This window comes from Pezoporus occidentalis, unplaced genomic scaffold (genome assembly GCF_034315485.1).
Source record: "Pezoporus occidentalis ecotype Australia unplaced genomic scaffold, CSIRO_AGI_Poc_V1 ctg118, whole genome shotgun sequence".
In the NCBI taxonomy this organism is placed as follows: Eukaryota; Metazoa; Chordata; class Aves; order Psittaciformes; family Psittacidae; genus Pezoporus; species Pezoporus occidentalis.
The window spans coordinates 1,115,928-1,143,466 of record NW_026912972.1 but is presented as its reverse complement, the minus strand read 5'-3'; the positions used below and the strand labels follow the sequence as shown (position 1 = coordinate 1,143,466).

General features: G+C 46.6%; 2 protein-coding genes across 7 annotated transcripts in view; both read right to left on the bottom strand.

Moving 5' to 3' along the window:
- Positions 1-209: 209 nt before the first annotated feature.
- Positions 210-14,714, bottom strand: SPP2 (secreted phosphoprotein 2). Of its 2 annotated transcripts, XM_062601998.1 has the most exons (7): positions 14,553-14,714; positions 14,339-14,463; positions 13,200-13,322; positions 11,570-11,680; positions 9,980-10,034; positions 8,941-9,048; positions 210-521 (listed from the first exon to the last, which is right to left on the bottom strand). In XM_062601998.1, the coding sequence occupies exons 1-6, from the start codon at positions 14,614-14,616 to the stop codon at positions 8,951-8,953; spliced, it is 576 nt and encodes a 191-aa protein (XP_062457982.1). In that variant the 5' UTR covers positions 14,617-14,714; the 3' UTR covers positions 210-521; positions 8,941-8,950. The 2 variants fall into 2 exon arrangements, with proteins under 2 accessions (XP_062457982.1, XP_062457993.1); XM_062602009.1 differs by lacking the exon at positions 8,941-9,048.
- A 6,791-nt stretch (positions 14,715-21,505) lies between these two features.
- TRPM8 (transient receptor potential cation channel subfamily M member 8) overlaps positions 21,506-27,539 on the bottom strand; it is a 51,382-nt gene continuing 45,348 nt past the window's right edge. For 4 of the 5 annotated variants that reach the window (XM_062642619.1, XM_062642627.1, XM_062642639.1 and 1 more), the window contains 3 exons: positions 27,143-27,176; positions 24,897-24,983; positions 21,506-22,949 (listed from right to left, as the gene is read on the bottom strand). In XM_062642619.1, coding sequence (XP_062498603.1) covers positions 24,933-24,983; positions 27,143-27,176 — 85 coding nt within the window. In that variant the 3' untranslated portion in view covers positions 21,506-22,949; positions 24,897-24,932. Of the gene's footprint in view, positions 22,950-24,896; positions 24,984-27,142; positions 27,177-27,539 lie in introns of those variants that run through there. The other variant, XR_009969228.1, reaches the window with a different exon arrangement.

Below are 27,539 nucleotides of genomic sequence, written 5' to 3'. Positions count from 1 at the left end.
TGACAATTAGTACAATCACTGTCACAGATTCCCTCAGCTCTCCACATGAGTCAAGTATCCATTAAAGCTTGATTACTTGTGGGCTAAAACTTGGATTTGCAGGAAGACACCTTGTCCATAGCTGCTGCACCCCAGAGAAAAAGAAACGGAGTGTTTATTACTTTGACTAAAGATTACAAGCAACCAGAGAGCAACGCAGAACAAACAGATGGAATAATGATCCTTTAATAGCATCATTAGAGGATGGTGTACCACATACTGGACATGTAACTGTGTCTAGGTGTCTGAGAGAGTCCTCCCACTGACATCTAATGCATCAGAAGGCAGCTATCAACTCACAAGTGTGGGCACTTAGCGTCTCACGAGCTTGTCCACTGGCCATTTGACATCACAGCAGAAAGTGAGCTTAGGGAAAGACTTCCATTATGGAATGGTTCTGTCATGGCAAAGGAAAGGAAATGGCATCAGCTTCTTTATTTCCATGCTCCATCTTTGAATCTTGATTCTTCTCATTCTCCGATCTACCTTAAGACAAGGGAGGGGGAGAAATGGCATAGCTCAGGATTTTTCTTGTACTTGACAGAAATAAACAAACATCCATGGCCTCAGATAAAAAGGTGCATCCAGCTTCACTGAGCTGCTTATTGATTGGTTTAGCATCAGAATCACACCAGGAGGAATCTGTCATTGTGCATCCACAAACCACTCCACATGTGCACAGATGAAATGTCAGCTGTTCATTGGTGTAAAGGCAAAAAAGAACCAGACTGATAGAAAAGATAACAGGGAAGTAAGTATAGGACACAGATCAATAATACTGCAAAGTCTCAAAGCAGAGCTGGCTGAGGCTGGAAGCTGATTTCTCAGATATGCATCTGAATTAAGAGCTACAATATGGGGAAGAAATCTGGGATGTGTTTTTCCAAGGGAGCATATGACTGCTTCCACAGCAGTCTGTAGCCTGCAGTGTATCTTCAGCAACTTTGTCACCATGGCAACCTGACATTCTTCTGTAAGACACATTGGTTAATACCATTTTAGGGATAGATTTGTGCCAGAAGGGAGCATCCACACATGACAGATACAGCATCCCTCTGAGAGGAGCTTGTCCAGGAGCACCTGGGTAGTGCCCAGCCCTGCAGATGGGGGATGCAGGCCAAAGAACCAGGACCAGCTGCAACACTCGGCACTGGGAACAAAGAGATGAGAAAAAACAGGAACAAGTGGGAATATGGGAAATTCCAGCTTAGTTTAAGAAAAAAATCTTTTGCTGAGAGAGCTGGGCTGGCTCAGCCTGGAGAAGAGAAGGCTCCTTAAGGGGAGACCTTAGAGCAGCTCCAGTGCCTAAAGGGGCTGCAGGAAACCTGGAGAGGGGCTTTGGACAAGCGCCTGTAGGGACAGGACAAGGGGAATGGCTTCAACCTGCCAGAACAGGGGAGACTGAGATGAGCTCTTAGGCAGAAGCTCTTCCCTGTGAGGGTGCTGAGGCGCTGGCACAGGGTGCCCAGAGAAGCTGTGGCTGCCCCATCCCTGGCAGTGTTCAAGGCCAGGTTGGACACAGGGGCTTGGAGCAACCTGCTCTAGTGGAAGGTGTCCCTGCCCATGGCAGGGGTTGGAACTGGATCAGCTTTGAGGTCACAGTATCACAGTATGCTAGAGATTGGAAGGGACCTCAAAAGATCATCTAGTCCAATCCCCCTGCCGGAGCAGGAACACCTAGGTAAGGTTACACAGGAATGTGTCCAGGCGAGTTTTGAATGTCTCCAGGGAAGGAGACTCCACAACCTCCCTGGGCAGCCTGTTCCAGTGTTCCGTCACCCTCACTGAGAAGAAGTTTCTTCTCAAGTTTAAGTGGAACCTCTTGTGTTCCAGTTTGTACCCATTACCCCTTGTCCTATCATTGTTTGCCACTGAGTAGAGCCTGGCTCCATCCTCGTGACACTCCCCCTTTATATATCTATATACACTAATTAGGTCACCCCTCAGTCTCCTCTTCTCCAAACTAGAGACCCAGCTCCCTCAGTCTTTCCTCATAAGGGAGATGCTCCACTCCCTTAATCATCTTAGTTGCCCTGCGCTGGACTCTCTCCAGCAGTTCCCTGTCCTTCTTGAACTGAGGGGCCCAGAACTGGACACAATATTCCAGATGGGGTCTCACCAGGGCAGAGTAGAGGGGAAGGAGGACCTCTCTCGACCTACTAACCACCCCCCTTCTAATACACCCCAGGATGCCATTGGCCTCCTTGGCCACAAGGGCACAGTGTTGGCTCATGGTCATCCTGTCGCCCACTAGGACCCCCAGGTCCCTCTCCCCTACACTGCTCTCTAACAGGTCGTTCCCCAACCTATACTGGAACCTGGGGTTGTTCCTGCCCAGATGCAGGACTCTACACTTTCCCTTGTTATATTTCATCCCGTTATTCCCTGCCCAACTCTCCAGCCTGTCCAGGTCTCGCTGGATGGCAGCACAGCTTTCTGGCGTGTCAGCCACTCCTCCCAGCTTAGCGTCATCAGCAAACTGGCTGATAGTACACTCAATTCCCTCATCTAAATCGTTGATGAATATATTAAATAATACCGGTCCCAGTACTGACCCTTGAGGCACTCCACTAGTTACAGGCCTCCAACTAGACTCAGCCCCATAGACTACCACTCTCTGGCTTCTCTCCTTCAGCCAGTTCGCAGTCCACCTCACTACCTGATCATCCAGTCCACACTTCCTCAATTTAGCTGTGAGGATGATGTGGGAGACTGTGTCAAATGCTTTGCTGAAGTCAAGGTAGACCACATCCACTGCTCTGCCATCATCCATCCACCGTGTTATTTCCTCATAAAAGGCTAAGAGATTGGTCAAACATGATTTCCCCTTGGTGAAGCCATGCTGACTGCCCCTCATAACCCTCTTATCCTTGATATGCCTTAAGATGGCACCAAGGATAAGGTGTTCCATCACTTTCCCAGGGATGGAGGTGAGGCTGACCGGTCTATAGTTACCCGGGTCCCCCTTCTTGCCCTTTTTGAAGACTGGAGTGACATTTGCTTTCCTCCAGTCCTCAGGCACCTCTCCCGTTTCCCAAGACTTGGTAAAGATGATGGCGAGTGGTCTAGCAATGACTTCCGCCAGTTCCCTCAGCACCCGCGGGTGCATCCCATCTGGACCCATGGATTTATGGATGTCCAGATTGCTCAACTGGTCTCTAACCCATTCCTCATTGACTAAGGCAAACCGCTCCGTTGACCTGACTTTATCTAAGGTCTCAGGGGTACAGGGCTCTTCCGGACTGCCTGCAGCAGAGTAGACAGAGACAAAGAAGGCATTCAGTAACTCTGCCATCTCTGTATCTTCTGTCACCAGGGCACCCATCCCCTTCATCAGTGGGCCTACATTGCCTCTCATGTTAGTTTTATCTGCCATGTATTTGAAAAAGCTCTTTTTGCTGTCCTTGACCCTTCTCGCCAGGTTTAATTCTAAGGAGGCCTTAGTCATGTCAGCTGCCTTCCTACATCCTCTAGTAGCAGCCTTATATTCTCCCAAGTGGCCAGCCCCTCCTCCCATGACCTGTAAACTCTCCTCTTCCACTTGAGCATACCCAGCAATTCCCTATTTAGCCACGCAGGTCTCCTGGCCCTCTTCCTTGACTTCCTATGTGTCGGGATGCTCTGATCTTGAGCTCAGAAAAAGCAGTCCTTGCATGTCAACCAACTATCTTGGGCCCCTTTTCCTTCAAGCAGCCTTGCCCATGGGATTTCCCCTAGCAATTGCTCGAAAAGGCCAAAGTTTGCCCTGCTAAAGTCCAGGGTTGCAATTCTACTTGCTATTCTACTGGTCCTACCACACAAGATCCTGAACTCCACCATCTCGTGGTCGCTGCAACCAAGGCAGCCCTCAACCCTTACTGCTTCAACCAGATGCTCCTTGTTGGTGAGGATGAGATCCAGCAGCACTCCTCTCCTGGTTGGCTCATCCACCATTTGCAGGAGGAAGTTATCATCCATACACTGGAGGAACCTCCTGGACTGCGGCTGGGTTGCCGAGTGGTCCTTCCAGCAAACATCAGGGAAGTTAAAATCCCCCACGACGACCACGGCCTGTGACTGTGAGGCCTCTCTCAGCTGCCTGTAGAAGGCCTCCTCAACTTCCTCACCCTGATCTGGTGGTCTGTAACAGACACCCACAACAGTATCCCCCCTGCCAGTCTGCCCCTTAATTCTCACCCACAGACTCAACTCGCTCGTCATCTGTCCCTGGACAGAACTCGGTGCATTGTAGTTGCTCCCGCACATAAAGAGCAACCCCACCACCCCTCCTGGCTGGCCTGTCTTTCCTGAAAAGGACATAGCCCTCCACGACTATATTCCAGTCATGTGAGCTGTCCCACCACGTCTCTGTAATTGCCACCAGATCATAGTCTCCTGACTTAACACAGGTTTCCAACTCCTCCTGTTTATTTCCCATGCTGCGCGCATTGGTGTACAGACATTCCAGGGAGCGAGCTGAGCACACCGATTTCACCCTAGGATTATAGGAGGCCTCCCAGTCTTCAGCAATTCTGGAGTGCTGCCCCACTGGGGCAAGCCCAGCTACAACCCCATCCCCCTTCGAATCTAGTTTAAAGCTCTCCAAATGAGCCCTGCTAATTCATGCCCCAGCATCCTTTTGCCTCTGTGAGATAAACCTTTCCCACTTGTCATTGTCCAGACTGGTGCCCTATAAAACCAGCCATTATCAAAGAATCCAAAGCCGTGCCTGTAGCATCAGTCTCGAAGCCAATCGTTTATGGACTGAATCTCCCCATTCCTTCCCACATCATCAGTGGAAGATGGAAGGAGTGAGGAATAGATCACTTGAGCCCCAGACTCTTTCACCATCCGCCCCAAGGCCCTGTAGTCTTTCTTCATCCCCCTCAGACTGCGGGAAGCAGCTTCCTCCCCACCTGTCTGGAAGACCAGCAGCAGGTAGTAGTCTGTCGGGTGCACCAGGTTGGGGAGCATCCTGGTGATATCCCTGATCCGGGCTCCAGGCAGACTACACACTTCCCTATGATGAGGGTCAACTCTGCATACCGGGCCCTCTGTTCCTCTCAGAAGGGAATCGTCCCTTCGAACCCAAACCAGTCTGGGGTATTCAAACCTCATGAACATGTCCCTGTTTGAACCAGTGCTGGGCTTCCAGAGGTCCTTCCCAACCTTTGTGATATTTTGACAAGCTCATTTTTATTGCTTGCAAAATCCAACATTAAGCAGTAAGCTGGAAGACAGTCCTCAGTCGGTCTAATCCTTCAAAACAGATCCAGAAGAGGTGGACAAAGAGCAAGGCAAAAATCACTGCCATTCAGAATAGCGATAAGAGATTATCACAGCAGCTCTCCTCTCTGCTGTAACACCTCTGCTTCAACTCAGCACCATGATCTGACCTGAGCATCAGGAAAGGTCCTGCCTCGGTCTGTTTCAACTTCAGTCCTTCATTCTGAGCAGATGAAAGAAGGGTGACCTCTCTGCTATAGAAGCCAGATGACACCAAGGACTTAGCTATCACAGACAGGCTCCAAGGCAGCTTGTCATTTCCTCCACGTTGCCTAAGTGATAAATTGCTCCAGCTTTCACTCTTAAAACTGATTGGATATGGAGCTCAGGCACTGTGCAACAGATCCCATTCTGCTGGGATTTTCCTTCCCTCTGATGCTTCACTTCTTTCCCCCAGAAAGCAATAAGATTATTTCTGAGAGCTGCAGAAAGTGGAGTGGGTGAATGGAGAGGAAAAGACAAAGGCAGAACATATGAAGCCATGAGAATACAAAACTGGAACTAAAATCGAGCAGCTTCTCAATGAGGACACAGGGGATAAAAGCCCTGCTTTCCACACCCCAGGAGGGTGATGCATTATTGTTTTTGTAGAAGACACCCCAACAAGCATCCATTTCACTCTGAAGGTTGGATCCTGGATTTCTTGGGTTTGACAAGAGGCCTGATGTTATTCTTCCACTGAAAACAAACCACTACTATTCAATGATGCCAGGCCATTCACTTCTGCTTCTGCAAGGCTGCTAATCAGCTTCTAACAACTGCCCTTGCCACATTCCCACCAGCTGGGGGCTCTGCCTGGTGAGAACTCAGCCGAAGAGCCATTGTCACAGTCCCTTGGCTTGATTCAGACAGAATTTGGCATTAATTATACTTTCCTTGTGTGATTAACAACAGTAAGAATCAGCATTCACAATCTCCATGCATATTACAAGCAAAGGCAGGAGCTTTCTTCTCAGTTTTCCTGTTCAAGGAAATGAAGCACTGCTGGCGAGACTCCCTACAGCAGTCATAGGTCAGACTCCACCCTGAGGAACATAACCTGCCTTAGGCAGTTGATTTTGGAAGAGAAGAGTGTTGGGGCCCTTTTCCTTTGCTTTCTGGGGTTCAAGGTGTTAGTGAGTTTGAGCCACTTTTCCAGCAATTCAGAGCCACAAACACCATCAAGCAGGTTCCAAACCAATGGAACCTACCATTTGCTCACACTGTGGTGACCAACACAGCTCCAACTAACTCTACACACACCTGGCAGGCCAAGCTAACTGATGACCTTAATGCCTGTTGAAGGCTAAGGCTGTGAGGGTGACCAGATGTTGTGCAGCAGCTGGCTCTCCTGCTATCTCTCGCTGACGTGCCTGAGCTCCTTGTTGGCCCACAGCACAACATGTGAATTTTACAGTTCCGGAGATGCACTAGGAAGTAAATCCAGCAAATCTGATTAGGATTTGTCACCGAAGTAAGCTCGTTAATCACTGATGTGGTTCTTTCCTATGCAGTTTGCTAACTCCAGCAGGCACCAGCAGGGTCTGAAGGCTGCAGACTTGGAAAAGTTCTTTATATAACCACTGCACTGATCTTTTTTTCCTCTTGAATATTAACATTCTAATAAATAAAGAGCCACAAAGCACTGGTGAGCTACTTTAGCCTCGCTTTTTTCATAGACTCAGGCACAGGATATTCACATTTCCTTACTTAATTGACAATTGAACTTGTCTTGCTTTGCCTCTCAACAACAGGTTCTTTGAATTACAGCTGAAAGTCACCTAGTATTAAACTGCTGCTTCCTCAGCCTCTGCCAAAATACTCTCAGATAAGCTGAGCTCCTGCCGTCTCAACACACAGCATGTATTTTCCATTACCCACCAAACACAGCCATCAGAACATGGCTTGTAAGGATGCCAGCCATGATCCCACAGGTGCCAAACAGAGGGGAAAAAGCCAGGAATAATACGAACTCATCTGGATATGTGCAGCTCCAAATTGAAGCCATGGATGAAACGCTCTAATTCTAAATACAAGTGAAACTGAGAAATAAGACTTCTTTCCAGACTTTAAACCTAATAAGTCAAATGAATAAAAACAACAGGAAAAGGGAGTTTTGAGGGGGTTTGAAATTCTCCCTTAATCTCCTGATGTATCTGTCTGAGATGGCCAAAACCTAGGACACTGATATGAAACACGGCTCTATAAATGACACAACCCATTTTCAAAAGCAAGCAGAAAGTATTAAAATCACAGAATATCTTGAGTTGGAAGGGAGCCATAGGAATCATCAAGGCCAACTCCTGCACAGGATTTCAAGAACCATAAATCCCTCCCCATTTGCTTCACATTCTCCTTCCAGGAGATTCAACAGCTTGTTTCTAGTGTAGAAATCTGTTAGACATTAGATACAGGAACACAAAACATTTGTGATTACTGCTTAAAAAGGTCAGCTCCCCTTGAGAGCCACAGAATTCATTTAAGATACCTGGCACTTTCCAGATGCCAAGACAAGGATATCTCACCATTCAGAGCACATGGATACCCTTGCACACAACTCTTCTGGAAGACCAGTTGAAGAAAACCCAAATTCACTCAGCCAGACTGAGAGATGCCACTCTTCAGTAAGCCTCAGTCTTTTCACACCATCTCCTTGGATGAAAGGTACCCAGAAAGACATAGAGTGCACACACTGCAATATGCTCAAGGAAGTTCAAATACACTTAGGAAAGCTAAAGGTTCTTATGAGAGGAAAGGCAGTGATTACAACAGCCTATCACCTTTACTGGCTCATAGATAAACTAAAATAGCATATGGTTCAATGAAATCCTTCTCACAAATAAAGACCTGCCTCAGCAGAATGACTGGGTTTTCCTTTCAGATCTACATTTCAGGAGAGTAGGGGTTACATCTCCTTCAGCACATACAGATATATCACAGATGTGCTTATGAGTAACATGTTAAGTTTTCGGTGAGTCATCTAAGGCTGTCTTGTTGCCAATGCAGCAGGCCTGAACTGAGCTCCATGCACATGGAGCATTAAGTTCTGGCACTTTCCGCAGGGACAGGGACCTGCTAATGAGATGTACCCAAGCGTGTGTGCAAGCCTTTTAATCACAAAGACATAGTGCTAAGTGATTTCGTCTTCATTTTCCAGCTACTTTAGAACTGGTTAGCATGCCAAAGAACATCCTCCATTCTGTGTTCCTAAAGCTCTTTCTTCCCTTTAGATTAACGCCATCAGACAGCAGGTGAAATATCAGCAGCAATTACAGCTGCTCCCACATAAAGCCTTAGAAGTAGAACAGCAAAGCTGGTTTGTGTAGGATAGACCTTGCCAGCTGCAATGAAGCATGAACACCATCTAATATCATTCCCATTAACTCAAACATCTCCTTCACAGCTTCTCTGCAACAAACATGTGCCCTGAGTAAACCTCATCTTGGTTCTCCCAGATACCATATTACACATTCGCTTTTTGTCTGCTGACCTGTGTAGCCTCGGTGCCCTGTTGCATTAGATTCAGCACAAAGATATGGCCTGCAAACGAGCTTGTTCACAGCCAAGAAGCACATTCTCAAAGAGGTCCTTTATCCTGAGTCACTTGCCCACCTTGTTGCAAAACTGCACAAAAGCTACCCTTTGAATTTTACTCACCCAAAGGGTATTATTCCATCTTGTCAGAGCTGAAGTAGCTGGGTTTATGCCAGTCTCCACGGCTGCTGCCTCTTCCCCTTGAAGGGAAAGCTTCAGGAGCAAATATGTCTTTGAAAAGAAGAATACAGAGACATACATGAGCATTACATACTTTCAAACATGCATTCATTCAGCACTTCACATAACATCAAAACAATCTCAAGGATGCCCAGAAGTACTCATTACAGAATCATAGAACGGTTTGTGTTGGAAGGGACCTTAAAGCTCATCCATTCCATCCCCTGCCATGGGTGGGGACACCTTCCACTAGAGCAGGTTGCTCCAAGTCCCTGTGTCCAACCTGGCCTTGAACACTGCCAGGGATGGGGCAGCCACAGCTTCTCTGGGCACCCTGTGCCAGTGCCTCAGCACTCTCACAGGGGAGAACTTCTGCCTAAGTTCTAACCTGAACTTTCCCTGTTCCAGTTTGAACCCATCACCCCTTGTCCTATCGCGACACTCCCTGATGAAGAGTCCCTCTCCAGCATCCTCGTATCCCCCTTCAAACACTGGAAGCTGCTCTGAGGTCTCCACACAGCTTCTCTTCTCCAGGCTGAACAGCCCCAATGTTCTCAGCCTGTCTCCATACAGGAGGTGCTCCAGGCCCTGATCATCCTAGTGGCCTCCTCTGGACTTGCTCCATCCTTCTCACGCTGAGGACACCAGAACTGCACACAGTGCTGAAAGGGGGGTCTTATGAAAGCAGAGCAAAGGGGCAGGATCACCTCCTTTGAGGTGCTGCTCACACTGCTGGGGATGCAGCACAGTTACAAGAGCACAAATCTGGTCATCCAGAAAACATGTACACAGACCACACAAGCCTCAGCATTGCCTGCTTCACACTTCCTCAATGAAACACCCCTCTGCAATGGAAAAAGCAGCTGGCTACGACCTGAGCAAACTGCTTTCCTGGTCCCTCAGATAGATGATCTTCAGGTGGTCCAAGCAGATGATCCAAAAGGCAAGCACATGGTAGTCCAGCATGGCAGGAATGGCTTACCTTCTCTGGGGCTGCTGCCTCGCCTGTTGGGGTTCTTTACGGGCATGTGCATAAACTGTAAAGGAAAGATGTTTCTTATCAGACCTTATCAGAAGTGTCCCTCTCCTCCATTTCCCCATGTACTGTGTGATCACTCCCAAACGTCGTTATTCACTCCTCTGAAAACAAGATCTCTGCTGATACTATTGCAAAGCACTGATGTTGCTAAGGAAGTCTGCAGGCTCTCCAGTCAAAACCTTTTGTCCTTCATACCTTACCTGACCTTCTCCAGCCAGGCCAGCAGAGCCTGCAGAGCAGAGTTAGTCTGCTGCAGTCACACAGGGCACCTTTGTGACTCATTTAGCCCAAATTACTCTTTTAAAAGCTCTCTGTACTCTTCTTTTGTTGCTCTCTATCCAAGTAAAATGTGCCCAGCCTCAGCCAGTCACAATTCCTTCTCCTATTCAAATGCCACCAGCCTACAGGAGCTACACCACATCATCTCAGCCAGGTTGAGTTACAGCTCTAGAGCAAGAGCTACAGTGCAATTGCTGCAGGTCTTTGCAGAAAGAAATACTTCCCTTTTCATGTGCAATAATTCCCTTTGGCATTTATTTCTTATTAACATTGCAGGAAATATATTCCCTAGCAGGAGTATTGGCAGCAGGACTGAATTTTAAGTGATAGTTAAAGAAGACTCGCAGAAAGATGCCTGCTTGTAAAAACAAGTGTTTATACTGAGTGCCCTATTAAACAAGAGTTATGCTTAACCCACAGAGGACAGACTGAGCATCCCAGACTATGTTACATATTTCAGTACTTCACATGCAGCCTTTCTGTTCTGCAAAGCAAGGCTTCCTGTGGTGCATTCACTCCATGGTTGTGAATAGAGCCTGAACAACAAAGATGTAAAAATAAAACTAAATGGGAAGCCACGTTGGCAATTCAAAGCAAGGAAAAGCGACACAGAATCCCATTTGCTGCAAGTTATTCATTCAGTTACTCACACTTCCCCAAAATAAAGGCTGTCCCTATCCTCTGGCACGTTGCTTGTGAAACTATCCTGGCTCCCTGTATATAATCCTCAAGGACAACACCCTCTGCAGAGCTCTGCTGCAGGCACCTAGGTTCATGTGTCAGTTCATGGAAAAAGTGGACATGAGCATGATGTGAAGAGCTCAAGGAATTCACAGGTTGGGTTGGCATTTAATCACACCTTAAACCCAAATAAGAGCTCAAAAACAGCATACAAATCTCAGTAGAGCAAATGTTCTTCAGTTGTACTGTGATTATGCTCAGCTGGGAGCTGGCTTTGGTAACAAAGCCAGAGACAGGGGTATCTGTTTCTGCCTAAGACGTGTCAATCACTTTTCTCCAGGCATTGTGTCAATGAAGAAGGAGCTGGTGGATGTGCCAGACTGCTGCAGAGATTCACACTCTCCCTAGGCATCCATCAGGCAAGGTCAAACCTCTCAGCTGATGGCAAGTGAAGTGTTACAGGAGACAGCTGGGTCTTGTGATCAAAACCTCAGCTGCAGCTGACCTCCTTTAAAGAGAATGAGCTGAATTTTTGCTCCCCAAGCAGTAAAACTGAGCTTTCCCCTCCCTTACCTCCTCACTGCTCAGTGATTCGGAGCTGGATGCACCTTGATGGCACTGCACAACAATGTTGGAGATGAGCTCATCGGAGACTTCCACAACACTTCTGCAGAAAGTGGTTGGCTGTAACAGATCAAACCAGAGCAAATCTCATAGAGCAAAGCCACAGGACAAACCCTCTCACGGGGCCTTCACTGGGGATGCGAACTTGTACAGGGATTAAATTCCAAGCGGAAGATCGTACACCTCTCACATTATCAGAGCAGACTCTAGTCAGGTAAATATATTCTGACAGCACATGACTACACCCAAGTCATTGCTCTACAATTACATGTCAGCTGTATGAAGCCTTCAGCCTGCTTGAGGTAGAAGAAAATCTCTAACTCCTTTTCATGGCTTTGGCATCACCAAGCACAAGCAGAAGGGCTGTCCAGGGCTATGCTGATGGGAGCTCCAGCTCTACAAGTTAAACTACCTTTAAGTCAGCTACCTTTAAGAAGCTCCAGCAAAACCTGCACCCAAGTTTGGAAACAGAATATGTCCTCACACTACCTTTCATACTGCATTTCCCCAAGAAGAAAAGCAGAGGGATGGTGTCTGTCCAGGATATAGTGATAACTTCACAGCAGCCAACCCTTGCATCATTGAAGAATATCTAGCAACAACCATCAGTTTCATGTTATCCCACCTACATGCACACACAAGGTGCTTAGCTCAAGAGCAGTGATACTCTGAGATGTTTGCTCCACTCTTCATGGAGTGGACTACCTCCTGAGGTAGTAGCATGACTCATAAGCTATGAGGAAAGCCTTTGCAGCATCTGTCCTGTGTCTTCCCAGAATCCCTCCTGCTTCCTAACCATTGTGCCCAGGAAGGACAGGTAAGGTTACAGATATTCACAGAGGAAAAATAGTGTTTCAACATCTCATAGAATCATTGTAGAATCAGGCTGATTTGTGTTGGAAGGGACCTCAAAGCTCATCCAGTTCCAACCCCTGCCACAGGCAGGGACACCTTCCACTAGAGCAGGTTGCTCCAAGTCCCTGTCTCCAACCTGACCTTGAACACTGCCAGGGATGGGGCAGCCACAGCTTCTCTGGGCACCCTGTGCCAGCGCCTCAGCACCCTCATAGGGAAGAACTTCTGCCTAAGAGCTCATCTCAATCTCCCCTGTTCTGGCAGGTTAAAGCCATTCCCCTTGGCCTGTCTTCACAGGCCCTTGTCCAAAGCCCCTCTCCAGGTTTCCTGTAGCCCCTTTAGGCACTGGAGCTGCTCTGAGGTCTCCCCTTAAGGAGCCTTCTCTTCTCCAGGCTGACCCAGCCCAGCTCTCTCACCCTGGCTCCAGAGCAGAGCTGCTCCAGCCCTCGCAGCATCTCCATGGCCTCCTCTGGCCTTGCTCCAGCAGCTCCACATCTCTCTTGTGCTGTTGCCCCAAGAGCTGGATCAGGACTGCAGGCGGGTCTCCCCAGAGCACAGCAGAGTGGCAGGATCCCTTCCCTGTGCTGCTGCTCATGCTCTGGGGGTGCAGCCCAGAAACCACCCGTGTCCTGTCAGGTCACTGGGAGCTTCTCCCCATCCAACACCCTCAAGTCCTTCATCCTACATCAATTTGGGTTTTCACATTCACACCACATTCACTTACCACAAAAGGCCCAATTCTGAAGTCACATGTGAACGGGTCTCTCCCCGACGCTTTCGTGCACTCTGTTTCACGGATGCTGAACTGCAGCTCCAGTCTATAGGCATCACTGTTCCACATGTCAACCTGGTCAAAGGAAGGTCAAGACAATACGTAATTAGTGCCTGTCATTCCTCTATGCCTGCTACATGGCAACCTTGCTTCTTTGTCAAGCAGAAGCCGACATAAGGGCATTATGGCTCAGTGCCCAATTTAGAGCCGATTACTGTGTGTGAGAAAGTCTCTTTTATTGTGCTCAGGAATTTGTCTCTTAGTCAGCAACACAGAACAGCTTTCCATGGGGGTCTCACTTGAATCCCTACAACCACTGCAGGATCCTCTTACTGCTCAGAGTCAGCTGGAGGGACTTAGAGCTCTCAGAGGTAGATAAGCATACCATTACCCAGTGTGCTACCCCATCTTCTGAAGGAAGCAGGGTGCTAACAGCTCTGCTTTGAATATCTAGACTGCTGGGAAGCCTATTGTGCAAGTAAATAGGCTTAGAAAGTAAACCCCACCACTGGAGGCAATTGAATTAACACAGTTAATACAGTCTTGCATTGTCTGCTCAGGTGCCTCATGGGCAGTCTAAGCAGTGTTTTAGCTCAAGCTGGGAGACTCACCCCACTCCCCACTGAAACCAAAACCCAACAACCAACAAATCCCCACTGCTTTCAAGTAGTTTTCCAAATTAGATCAATCCCAAAGTCATCTTGCCATTCATCCTTGCAGAGGATTTGATACATGCCATCTACAGAAACAGAATAGTTACAGCATGTTACTCCTTAATTCTGGGTACCCAACATCATTCTTAGCAATGCAAATTAAAGCAGATAAAGAATTTCCTCCCTGTATTTAGACACTAACAGATTTAAACCAGCATTGGTGCATGGAGACAGAAGACATAAATAAAGACTGGAGAAAGAAAAGAACATTTCAGTTCCCAAAGCCATCATTCCAGATAATGCCCCAAACCCACCCTCTTCCAAGCAGCATCAAAAAACTCCAACTAAATTTGGGGGTTCAGGGTTGGATGAAAAAGAGTTTTCCATCAGAACAAAGCATATTTCAGGGAAAGGAATGCTGATTCTCTGTGCACTTACTCTTGTGACGTGGCTCCTGACAACACCATACAGGTTTGTCCCCCGTGACTGAGAGTTGATCCTTGCAATGGAAGCATTGAGAGCCTCTTCTGTGACAGGGAGATCATAGTCGTACACTGGAAAGCCTGAGATGAAGGCACAGTTCCGTTAGAGGTTCACTGTGGTCTCCTAAACCACTGTAAGAAAGAGGCCACGGCTCCTCTGAGCAACTTACCTGAACATGAGAAAATGCCCAGTGTGAGGACAAAGATGAAGCTCCTCATAGTGTGCCTTTCCATATCCTCTGGCCTTTTCCCTTTCCAAGCAAGGATTTCCAGTGCATATTCCTCTGTCTTTATATAAATGCAGCCTTGATCCTTACACCTGACCTTCCTGTGTCCAAGCTCTGCTACAAACATTGCACTTTAAACAGAATTGATCTGACAGTAAATATTTGATGTCCGCTTTCCTCCCTTTAGCAGCAGCTCTTTGATAAGAGATGGGCTGCAGTGCCTGTTTCCCAGCACTGCAACTAAAAGGGAGCACTGAATTCCTGCTATCTCCATAGCCAAAAGCAGAATCTGGTTGTTTTGTTCACTTTTTAGCCTATAGTTTCCCCTGTGGAGAGTCAACTCTTTCCTTAGCACTAGATCCAGCATGTTTGTGCCTCAGCAGCGACTGGAAGCACTTACAAGCTGGTGTTGTCTAAGGAGGGGACAATTCCCCAGCACCAGACCACAATGGGGTGAGGTGTTTATTATACCCTCTCCAACACATGGCACTCAGCACTTGCAGGTCTTGCTTTCCAGATACAGGCAATGATCTCATCACTGTACCACAGCTACCCCACAACAGAGCCACTGAAACACTTCCAGTAAGGTTGAGATGTACCTGGGCTTTAAGTGTTTAAAGGCTGCCCATAGGGGTTGGGAGGGAAACTGCTGCCTTCAAACAAGGTCACCCATTGCTGACTGTTCACAAGGCAGAAACGTGCCTCAGCATTTTCACTTTGGAGATCCCATGTATGAATGTCCTCCATTAACCTTCAAATCACAGTGCCATGGGAACGATGCGGCATTTTAAGACCCTCCCAAACAACAGGCATTCGAGGAAGGACACGGGAGGCGTGCAAAGTACCAGGGGTCAGATTTAATAAGGAAGAGGATAAAGTGGCTTCTGCTTGTAAGCTGTCAGATTGGAGGATGGCAGCTGATCACAAAGTTGTACACTGGGGGAACAGGACTCCTTGGGCGACAGAAGGAGCTGGGTAAGTTTCACTCACGCTGCAAGTATTTAAGGGCAGAGACCCATAAAGGCAACACACCTGTAAGTCACAAAAGAAACCACTGCCCAGTTGTGGGCCCTGATGGTCACTGGATTCATTTCTCATGTTGCTGCAAGATCCTAGAAAAGGAACCTGATGAGCCATGGCACATCCCACGAAAGACTCTGTGTCCCGGTTGGCAGAGCTGCATATGAGCACAGAGCCTCTGCTGGGAACAAGCTGTGCCTGGAGGGTGACAGGTAGACGCAGCACCAAACAGAAACCTGCCTGAGGCCACATCACAGGCTAGTGCCACACCATGTGTGTGCCATCCCACCCAAGCATTGCTTTGAGAGAGGAGGAGGTGGGTGCCAATTCCAATAAAAGGGGTGGGCATTTTTTACCAGCCAACTTGGATTCCAGCATTGGGAACACACTCAAAAACACCGACTGAAACTTTGCCCAGTCAAAAGCCAGAGCCTCTGTGTACAACCATTTGCCTTGTTCACTGCAGCTGAAGATGCTCTTTCCTGCCTCTTGGACATGCTCATCTATAGCAGGGCCTGACCTTTCTGCTTCCCAGCTCTCCTTAACTGCTGTCTGTGCTAGGGGAAGGCTGGTAATATTCTCCTGTGGCTGCAGCCATGCCAGAACACCACAATAGGGAGGATTCAGACTAAGCTGGAGGTTCTCAAGAACAGAGTTTGCTGTGCTATGCCCAACTTCCCTGCAACCACAGCCACAACCATGCTGCCTCAGATCCAGGAGGAAACCCTCCCATTCACTGTTTGATCTGCTTCTACAGTGGTTTCTCTGCAATCAGACATGCTGCTATTGTGGTAATGAAACACAAGAAATGAGACTGCTTAAACCACTCTGGGAAGAACTTGGCACCTGCAGTCCCAGGGAGCTTGGAGCAACCTGCTCTCATGGAAGGTGTTCCTGCCCACGGCAGAGGGTTGGAACTGGATGAGCTTTAAGGTCCAACCCAACCTGTTCTATGATTGTTTTCCAGCACGCTTCACCACCAACTCGCTGCAGTAGTCTGGATAACATTTAGCTTCCAACTTCACCCCTAGAGAAGGAAGCATCTGCCTCTCGTATGCTGGGATCCTTTAATATTCCACCAGAACCTGAATATGTAAAAATGCTTCCTACTTGCCAAGCCACAGCGTTATAGCCAGTCCAACAGTCATTTTAACTATTGAACCCACTGTGGGGCTTCAAGATATTCCTTTTAGAGTAGCTACTAAGAAATGCTGCCAGCAGGACTGTAGTTAATGCTGAGTATTAAAAGTGTTTAATGAAATGAAAGTTTCTCTGCAGAGCTCTGTCTTTGCCTTACAGCATCCAGAGAACAGAGATGTTTGCTATTCCACCTCTCTGAATCCTGACTCATTACGTCTCTATTGAAACTGGTAAATATTTTTCCTCTCTTTACACAGATCCATTACACACTCTAGCAGATTCATGTTACAGCAGAATCTGCTTCCTCCACTCTCTGTGTTAGAGGCACGTTTGGGTTGAGGATGCTCAACCCAGAGACAGGAACTGGGGGAGAGTTAGCAACTGGGGTGGGCAGGATGGGAATGGGGTGAAGGGAGAGTCTCTGGGGAGAACAGGCTGGCAGGAGGAAACGCAAGTCTGAGCAGTGTTGTCCACCTCCCAGCGAATGCATCTGCATGGGTACCACCTGCCTGGTGCTAACAGGGCATGTGCAAACAAGAAGAGAAGGAGTGTTTTCCTTTGGGGCAGGGGTTGAGAAAACCATTCTTGGGAAACCTCAGCTTTGGGTGCACTTAAGCAGTGGAACCAAATTTATATTCTCAGACCTGAAGTGTTCTGAGTTCTGGGTTTCTGAGGGGCTCTGAGTCTTTCACCACATTCTCTTCACACTGGAGACTAGAGCTGAAGTATCAGGTTGCTTTAGTTGAAACACCACTGAATTTGTGAAGCCAAAGTGGAATTGAACCCAAAATTCCATCCTTTGCAAAAGATTTAAGAGGTCAAATTCCCAAACCCGAAAGACACTTCTGCTATTGGCATATTCCAAATGGAAAGTTATTGCCTCATCTATGCTAAGGAAACAACAGGCATGGTCACACAGAGGACAAAATCCTCTTGAAAGAGAAAAGCACCCCACCAATGAACCAGGCTGAAGGAGTTTGAGAAGACTTTTAGAGAGGGATGGTAGAGCAGAGAGCAAAAGCATCTGGGCACATATTGAGAGGGGGCAAGATGGAGACAGACTCTTCACAACTTAAGGACTCAACTTTGTCTCTACTACCAGCAAGTAATAGATGTCAAGCACCTTGGGGCAGAGGGAGGGGGTTGCATCCAGTTCAGTCTACACAGCAAACAGATACGTGTTATTTAAGAAAAGAGGAAATTGAAGAGCTCCTGTTAGAGGCTTATTTTCAGCCCACTCTCACTCCCTGCAATCAGGAGTCAGCTCTGTTCCCAGACTACTGGGAGAACAATCATTTCTTTTTGTGAGTGAAACATTGATAATTACAAGATGAGTTTTCATTTCAAATGTAAATCACACAGCATCATGACATGCTGAAAACCATCTAAACAGCGGCTAAATAGCACTGAGGATCTCTTCCTGATCCCTTGTTTCCTGCACATTCAGATGACAGACAAAAAGTTAATGGTCCCTTCAGATAAAAGAAAATCCAACTAAATTCAAAGCAACATGTTCCTTATTTTCCCCTAGCTCTTGCAGTGTGTCTCTGGCAAAACCAAAAGGCTACCTAAAAGTTCTTCTCTATGGGTAACCTCATCACACATGCAGAACACATCAGCTGATAGAGGTAGGAGAAAGGCCTCTAGATTTTGCTCAGTCTAACAGAGGCTTTGAGACTTGATCAGTAGTTCATAAACACCAACAGAGACTCAGCTTTGATTCCCTTCAGCTCTTGTCTGTGTGTCCCTTGAGAAGCTAGCAGACAACCATAGAGCCAGTACAGACAAATGCTGCCCATGGGCTGCTCACTGTTCTCCAGCCCTGGACCACCTGAGAAGGAGGAAACATCTTTTTTTATTCCAGTTTCTCTATTTGCTTTCATAAGATCATAGAATCACAGAATGGGGGGTTGGAAGGGACCTTCAAAGCTCATGTAGTGCAACCCCCCTGTAATGAACAGGGACATCTTCAACTAAATCAGGTTGCCCAAGATGTTACCCTCTGCCACACTGTCTGTGTTTCTCAGTGCCAGATAAAGCCTTCCACTGTGAAGCACTTGAAGATTAGGCGGTCAAAAGGAGGTTAAAGTGAAGTGACCACAGTGACACCTCAGCTTCCCGCATCTACACTATTAAGGATGAAACCAGGTGTATTTCCTAAGCCTGAAGTTTATACCATGGAAGTCTCATTGTCTGCAAGGTTTGCCATTGGAACTTATGTCTTAACAGTAATTTTCCTAAGATTAAAGGAAACATCTTTGTAAATGCACCAAGGCAGAGCCGAAACCCTTTCACTCTGCACTTCTGAAGCGCACCATACATGCAGCTCTAATGGAGGCAACCTAAACCTACACAAGTTCTACTGCTGTGGCAGGAAGTGGACTTTGGGAGTGAAGCAATGCAAAGCACACATTACAGCAGACAAAACCCAATAACACACCCTGCATGACTGCTCTGAAACATCACAGCCTGCAGCAGAACCTCAGAGCTCTCACTTCACTGCTTTGAGCCTTTGAAACTCTAAATATTTAGATTTGCTGTGCCTGCCAGGTCAGCAGTTACAGCTCTCAGGGGTCACTGGCACATCACTGCGGCTAATGCAAGGCAAACATTACCTCCAGACCCACAGACTGTTACCTGAAAAGCCAAGAGCTGTATCTGGGTTTAAATGTATTTATTTATTAAGCCTTGCTGACCATAATCATACTTGTCCAGGTTTTCTCCCTCCTCTCTTCTGAGACGTCAGTGTTTGAGTGTCTTGTAGTTATACTGGAAGTGTTCAAGTTGGACAGGGCTTGGAGCAACCTGGTTAACGCAAAATGTCAGGGTGCTGTTGTGGCCCAGGTGCAGGATCCAGCACTTTGCCTTGTTGAACCTCATCCCATTGGCCACAACCCATTGATGCAGTCTTTCCAGATCCCTAATGTCTATTTGGTCACTATTTTGTAACCAGAAAAGGAAAGAAAGATGAAGTTTGTGACTAAATGGTTCATTACAAGTGAAGCCCTTTCCTTTAGCATCTGAGTGCACTCCAGCCAAAATGGGGCATGCTGGAGAAACCAAGCAGCACTTCACTTCCACACAGCCGTGTGGTTACAGCCTCATCCTGCAGTCTTGCTCCTGCTAGGAGGAGGAAACCATCCTCTGTTTATGAACCTGAAATTTCACTGAAAGCAGATTTATTGCAATCAAGGTTTAATTATGGCCCATGATTAATTCCTCAACTCCCTAAAGCCCTTTTCCCAGTGCCTGCATACCAGGCACCAGCTTAGGCAAGCAGAACACTTTCAGCCTTCACTTACTCAGATAGCCTTTCTCGAGCCAATACTTTTAACTGTCATTTCATTGTCTCCTTGACTAAGCCCACACTGCAGATAAAACACAATGGCTTTCAGCTATTTACCATAAAGAGCAAATCTACATCTTTCGAGCAAAGTAAATACCTCTTCAAGAAAAGAAAGGGCATTTCATATGATCTCATTAAGATTCCTTTTCACCAGAAAGATTTCCTGATTGCAGAAAACTCATCTCATAAATTAACAGGGAGAATATTAGATTTACGTGTATCTTAGCTGACAGCTTTATAATGCTGGTACTGGAAACACATTAACATCCTACACATAAGAAAAATAGGAACGGCATAAAGCAAGAGCTACTACCCAGTTATATGGTGCTGCAGGAAAAGAACTCGACACAAATCTGCCTTGAGACAGTATCATATCAATGTTTTAAATCAAATTAATAATGGAAAAGCAGGAGACAGCCAGGGGCAAAAATATGTAAGCTACCTCCTCTGTGAGGAAAGCCATATTTACAACACCCAGGCACCGCTTTCATGCTGAGATCCCCACGGCAGGCTCCAGCAGCACACATATCCCTCCTTACCAAGAGGCAGGGTCATTCCTCCAGGAGCCTCAAGTATCAGCACTGAGCCATGCTGCATCCTCCCGTCCCTGTGGTTCTCCATCCCACACCAGGGCCTCCACCCCTGGGGACAGATGTAGGACATTTCCACAGGAAAACAACCTGCACTGTAAGATGTTGAAAGCATCCATCAGGTTAGGGAAGAGTCGTCCTAAAATCAATGCCCAGGACAGCCCAGTGTTGAGCAGCACATGGATGCAAGGTTGCCAGGAGGCTCTGATGGGACCCAGGGTGACAGGACTGGCTGCCTAAAGGCCAGCTTGTGTACACATAGTAGCCCCTCATACCCACAACAGTCCAGAGTCATCCTGAAACCAGCCAAGCCCTCACACGTCAAGAACAGCAGACAGCATTCAGCTCCTTTCAGGATGTCTGAAACGGATGAAAAGGATGTCAGCTCCTTTCAGGGCTGAAGCAGCTCTGCTCTGGAGCCAGGCTGAGAGAGCTGGGCTGGGTCAGCCTGGAGAAGAGAAGGCTCCTTAAGGGGAGACCTCAGAGCAGCTCCAGTGCCTAAAGGGGCTGCAGGAAACCTGGAGAGGGGCTTTGGACAAGGGCCTGTAGGGACAGAACAAGGGGAATGGCTTTAACCTGCCAGAACAGGGGAGACTGAGATGAGATCTTAGGCAGTTCTTCCTTGTGAGGGTGCTGAGGCGCTGGCACAGGGTGCCCAAGGGCAGGGACATGTGTGGGATGCAGGCAGGTGGTGATGGGATGCAGCAGCAGGCAGGGTCAGACACCAGGGTTCTGAGCTTTCAGAACATGGTTCCAAATGACGTTCACCATTTGAGAGAAGAACAGATCACCAGAGCTACTGGCGAGTACACTGCAGGCTTTATATATGAAAGGCATGAACTTAAAAGCACAGTTTTCACATTCAAGGCATACAAATAACACAGGAAAAGTAATTTCTAGAAAGGAAACTTGTCATAGTTTATCTTGCAAAGCCCAAGAAAGAAATGAAAGCCTGAGCCCTTTCTAAACCTTTCAACAGGAAAACACAAATATTTCCACATGTAAACAAGTAACAGTGCTATTGGTAGTGCAGCAGGGCTTCATACCCCAGCACTGAAGCAAACACCCAACCACACAAACCAGGCTTGTCTTCACCATCTTGGACCAATTTGTTGCCACAGGAGACCCAAACTGGAGCATGCTCTTATGCACACAGGCTTTTTGGTCAAGTGTATGGATTATGATAGCCCTTGCCAGGCAAAAGGAAACTACCTCAACCTTCAAGAATCTAGCACCCTGGGAGATGGTTCATTCATTGTTCATGGGGATGAAGACAGACACGATGCTTTGCAAGGTAAATAAGTGCTATTTGTAGCAGTTTCCCTTCAGTTAGTCATGCACCCAGCTCTACCACACCAAATGCCACACAATTCTGCTGCTATTTCAGACAGAAAGCAGGAAGAGCAACTGTGCCACAGAGAGCATCACGATAAAGTCTTTCCTCCATTTCAAAATGCAAACATCTGCAGTCACATGTTAAAATGAATTGCAGTGATCCCAGTATACAAATTGTCACTAAAGAAACAAGCAAGGGTTGCACATCAGGCCTTTGGAAACACTCTGTAGATTAACTCAGTCTCTCCCATGTGGGGTTGTAATAGCTGAGCTTCTGCATTGCTGCACAGTTCCAGGAAGAGCAGGAAGAAGTCCCCACTGGTCATGTAGAGTCAGAGCTGTGGATGCAGGGTTGGACCAAAGGCTGCCTTTCCTCCAGGGGATGATGCTGAAATACATTGTATTGTGGCATGCCAGCATTACAGACCTCAGCAGGTCTGACAGACAGGCCATGCAGTGAACAAGCTCGATCTGGCTACTACACAAAGGAAAGAGAAGGGAGATTGATTCATTAAGACAAGTAATTAGTGGCTAAAGGAAACCCATGAACAGGCCCCTTTGAGTGAAATTGAAAAGCAAAGTGATTTTGGCAGCAGCAACAGAACTCTTGGAATAAGGAGTGCTTTTTAACAGCAGCTGACAAGGACTAATTGCTGCCATTGAACATCAGGGGAAAGGAGGAAAAAGGAAAGCTTGGGCAGAATGGGAGCCCTGCCAGGAGATAAACAGTCATCTTCATGTTTTACCATCATCTTGCAACAAGCAAAAATGGCTGTTTGATCAAAAAAATGAAACCAACAAAAGAAATCCTAGTAACTCCTGCTGAGACATTGATGGTCTGGTGGGTCAGTTACCATTGGCTTGGTGGCTACTGCCAGCTCAGAGGAACTGTTCTTGATGAAGCTGTACCTGTATGAGCAAAAGAAAAGAAGACAGTTGAGCTCCTAGGCCAGCTCAACATTCTGCTTTCATCCTCATGTATCAGCTGAGAAAACTGGATGTCTTGTGCAGTACTTGGGATAAAGGAGCTCTTCGTAGCATCCATCCGGAATGGGGTGTCTTAGCAGAGTAGCAGGGATACTAACTGTCAGGAACTGAAAGCAAAAGGAACACCTGCGTGCAAAGGACCTGGAATGGCCAATCCAGCAGCTCATCCTGAAGATGGTCAATGCAATATAAGTACTCCCTTTCAGATGAGATAGCAGAATACACACATTTGCTTCCTGTGAGACACTAATGTCTTTGTTCACACAATGACTGTGTGACTGGGGACTGGAGCTGTGCCAAGGCTCAGCTCCAGAGCCAGGGCAGCTCACATGCAAACCAGTTTGATCACACCAGGATGCCATCCAGACAGTTCACCAGGCATGAACTGGAAAGGGGCTCCATCTTGTCAAGGCACTACTTAGCTATAATGAGAGGCTGTTTCCACAAGCTCCATCATAAACACGTATCTTCTTTCCCAGGCTATTTAACTGTAATTCATTCACTCCTTTCTATAGTTTATGTTGCTAAGGCTTCCAGTTCCTCTTGGCATTGTTCTGAACTCTCTGCAGCCACTCCATAATCTTCTTTAAAGCTTAGTGCTAACACTGGATGCTATACCCAACAGAGGATTCATTGCACTATAAGCAGCAGGACTACTTCATACATCTCACGGACAGCAAAAGATTAGCTATTTACTATCCCATTCTATGATTTCAGACCCTTCTCTGTGCAACTGCTGCCTCATCAGATTTTCCCCCATTCTGTGCCTGTGTAGCCAGTAATTCCCAGGGAACTGTAAAATGTGCATTTGTTCTTGCTGAATTATAACCTATTTCTCAAGCCAAACTGCAGCTAACTTTCATCTGAGTTGGTGCTGTTTGGAGCAGGGTTGCACTAGATGACCTCCACAGTTCCATTATTCCCCTGACTATTCTCTAGGTGACCTGGAGTTTACTGCATTCAAGAATAAGCCCAGTAACTGGGGTTCCTTACAGCTTTTATTATGTGGCTGCAAGTCATTCGTAAAGAATCTGAACTTCAGGTCAAGGGAATATAAAGTTATCCCTGAAAAATGGTAAGACAATGGATTCAGGAATGTTTGGAATAGGTATAAGCTGTTTTGCAGGAAAACCTCCTATGGGACAAGGAGCCAGGCTCTGATGTTCAGGCTGATCAAGTCATTCCAAATTATCCTTGTGAACAGCTACACTTGTTAACCTGTTGTCTTTAAAGAAGTCAGCATTCTCCACATTCATCAATATCCTGTCTGGCTTTCATGTCTCACTGGAACCTGTGGTTCCAACCAAGTTCTTCCGCAGAACTTGATGACAAAAGACACAAGGCTCATGACTGCAGCTCTGGAGACTTTGGGTCAACTCTTCACTCTGTGGTTTATTGTATAGGACACAGGCAGGCTCTAGTCATCCACCATAATGCCCCAGCGTGAGAGTGGGAAAATAAACCTCTTCCTACCTACAATTCTGTCCTCTCCATTTGGCTTTTATGTTCTTCAGACTTAAAATGAACCAAGAGTAAAGGATCCAGCCCAGCAAATCCAAATTTTCCAGAGGGCCACTAACACAGAGACAGCCCAACCCTGGGTTATTCACACTTATTCAAAGGCAAGGGAGCAAAATAAGATGTTTCAAGCTGTGCCAAAAACTGCTAGAAACACCATCTGGAAAACGATGGTTTTCATAAGAAACAAACAAAGAACAGAATTTAGCTCTTATTTCTTTTCTAATATTAGACAACATCAATACAAGCATCAATAATTAATACTAAGTCTTCTTCCAGAGACATCCTGATTTAACGTCACAGATACTGATAACTTATTCAAGTCAGAGAATAGATTTAAAGAAGGCTTACCCTGCTCAGGTGGGTGCTCTTGGGTTTCAGCTGCCTTCATTTGATTTTGCTGGCAATCTCTTTGAGAAGGCCTTTCAAATCAGAGAGCTTAGAAAGGAAAACGAAAGAAGCATCTTGGGTTATTTAAAGTCAATCTTACTCATTCCAACAGATGATGGCATCTTAGGATGAAGGGAAAGGAAAAGAACAAGTAAGCAATAGTAAGTTCCTTGAAATACCCTAGGAAATACCTTACAACATCAGCAAGAGCAGGCATTAAACCCCCTTATTAAACTCTTGCCTCTCTGACCACCCTGTGTAGATGCCAGTCACTACTTTTGAGCACCGTCTGCTTCTTGTATTCAGTAGTCACAGCGTGGTGTCAATGTTGTTCTCACAGTAAAGCAATGCTAATAAATCACATGCTATGAGTAACTGCCTCTCCAAACGTTACACAAAATGCAACAGTGCTCGAAAGGACACTCCCAATTGCCACTTTCATCATTGCAATTAATGCAGCGAGCACTACTGCATGTGTCGCCTAGTTAACAAGCAGGCACCAGGCTCCCAACTGTACTCCAACTCCTTGTACTCCTTTTTAAAGCAGAAACTGCATATCAGTGGAATTCCATGGACTATTCACATGGAGCTGACTCAAACCCTTTCCCCTTGTCCTAAATGAACTCTGTTATTCCTTGGGTCATCAGGTTTAAAGACAAGTTTACCCCACGACCAAGGCTCATGCTTAGGACTCAGATGCATCCTCGGAGCTGCTTTTAGGACATCACTTCAAGTGAGAGGTGGTGAGATATGCCTGGAGTGCCTGGCTCCCAGGGGCGCTGCTCCTAAGCACAGGCCTCAGTGTCTTTCTCTCGCTAAAGCTGAAGGCATGGATAGACAAAACAACTTGCTGCAAGATATTCCCTCAGAGAATAAAAAGCACCATTTAGGGATTACCTTTCAGCAGAGAATTAAGGTTGCTGTATTACACTTTCAAGAGGAGCATCACTAGACACATCCTCAGTGACTCACCATTTCCACTTCAGTCTTGAAAGCAAATCATTATCTTGCAATCTAAATGATTTGACAGCAGTCAAAAGCAGTATTCTGAAGTCTATAGGGGCCTTTTCACCCTTGGACTTCTAACAAGTCTGTTTTTCACACCAAAGCAGCTCCCCAGCATCTCAATCAAGTCTCAAAGAATACCCATTGCAAAGGTCTTTTCAGTATCAGTCATAAAATGTATACTTGTATGACACTTTTGATAACAATGTGCTCTCCAGTAGATTGGTAGCTTTATATTGCTTCAGCACAAGATATTTCTCTGAATCAGATAAGAATTGTTCATTTTAATTGTAATTAAAGGTCTTCCTGCCCTGCAATATGTATGGAGCATCCTTTGTTTACCTAGAAGATGTTGCCTGTGCTATCTGAAGCACCACCAAAGTTGCCACAATATAGCTGAACTACCACTTCATTTTATAAGCAGACTTTAAGCAACATCAACAACAACAAAGTTGGGTTCATCACCTCATGTTTTCAGCACTGGAAGCTGAACTTGACAAAACATGTTTGAGAAGGGCATACTCTTAAGTGTGTAATGCCCTTTCTTCCATCAGTGCTTCATGGGACTGTTACACAGCAGAATACTGAAGTTTTAACAGAGAGAGGTTATTTTTAATTCTATTCTATTCAATAAGGAATACCGAGAAACACTTTAGTACCAGGCAGCTATCTTTCTACTTCATTTTCCAGCACAGTTTGCAGCTACATTGAATCCCAGACTGGTTTGGGTTGGAAAGGACCTTAAGATCATCCAGTTCCAACCCCCTGCCATGGGCAGGAACACCTTCCACTAGAGCAGGTTGCTCCAAGCCCCTGTGTCCAACCTGGCCTTGAACACTGCCAGGGATGGGACAGCCACAGCTTCTCTGGGCACCCTGTGCCAGTGCCTCAGCACCCTCACAGGGAAGAGCTTCTGCCTTATCTCCAACCTGAACTTCCCCTGTTTCAGTTTGAGCCCATCACCCTTTTTCCTATCTCTACAGCCCCTGATGTTATTGGAAGGCTGCTATGAGGTCTCCACAGAGCTTCTCTTCACATATGGGATCAAAGGTGCGCATTCAAAAAAGCCCAGCCCAAACGGTGTCTTGGTAATAGTAACAAAGACTGCACATGACTCTCAGTGCTTGTCCTCATGAATAATACATGGATACTACTTTACTAGATAGAAGTGCATACCCCAGAACAGTCTGAAACACAAGTACCTTTGCATCCAGTTGCCTAAATCGATGCACCATCCTGAAAACAAAGAGAAAAGAGAAGAAAGGGCTGAGTCCTGGTAATGGTGATGCCTTCGCTAACCCCCCTCCACCCTTTGCAAAACTGTGCAGAAGTCTGTCTGGAGCTAAGAGATCTAGCCCTCATCTCTGGCCAAAGAGTGGAGCCAAAGCCACTGGAATCAGTTATCAGAAGGCTGCCCTCTTCACATGTAGTCAAAGCTCAGTAACAAACCAGACTGCTTGGGAACACCAGTGTTTCATCCTCCCAGGAAGGCAGGGCTCCAGGAGGCTTGGCGTCAGTTTCATTACAAGTATATGAGTTAACATATGAATTACCATTAATGCTGTGCTATTCCATTTTCTCTGAAAAGACACTTCTGCT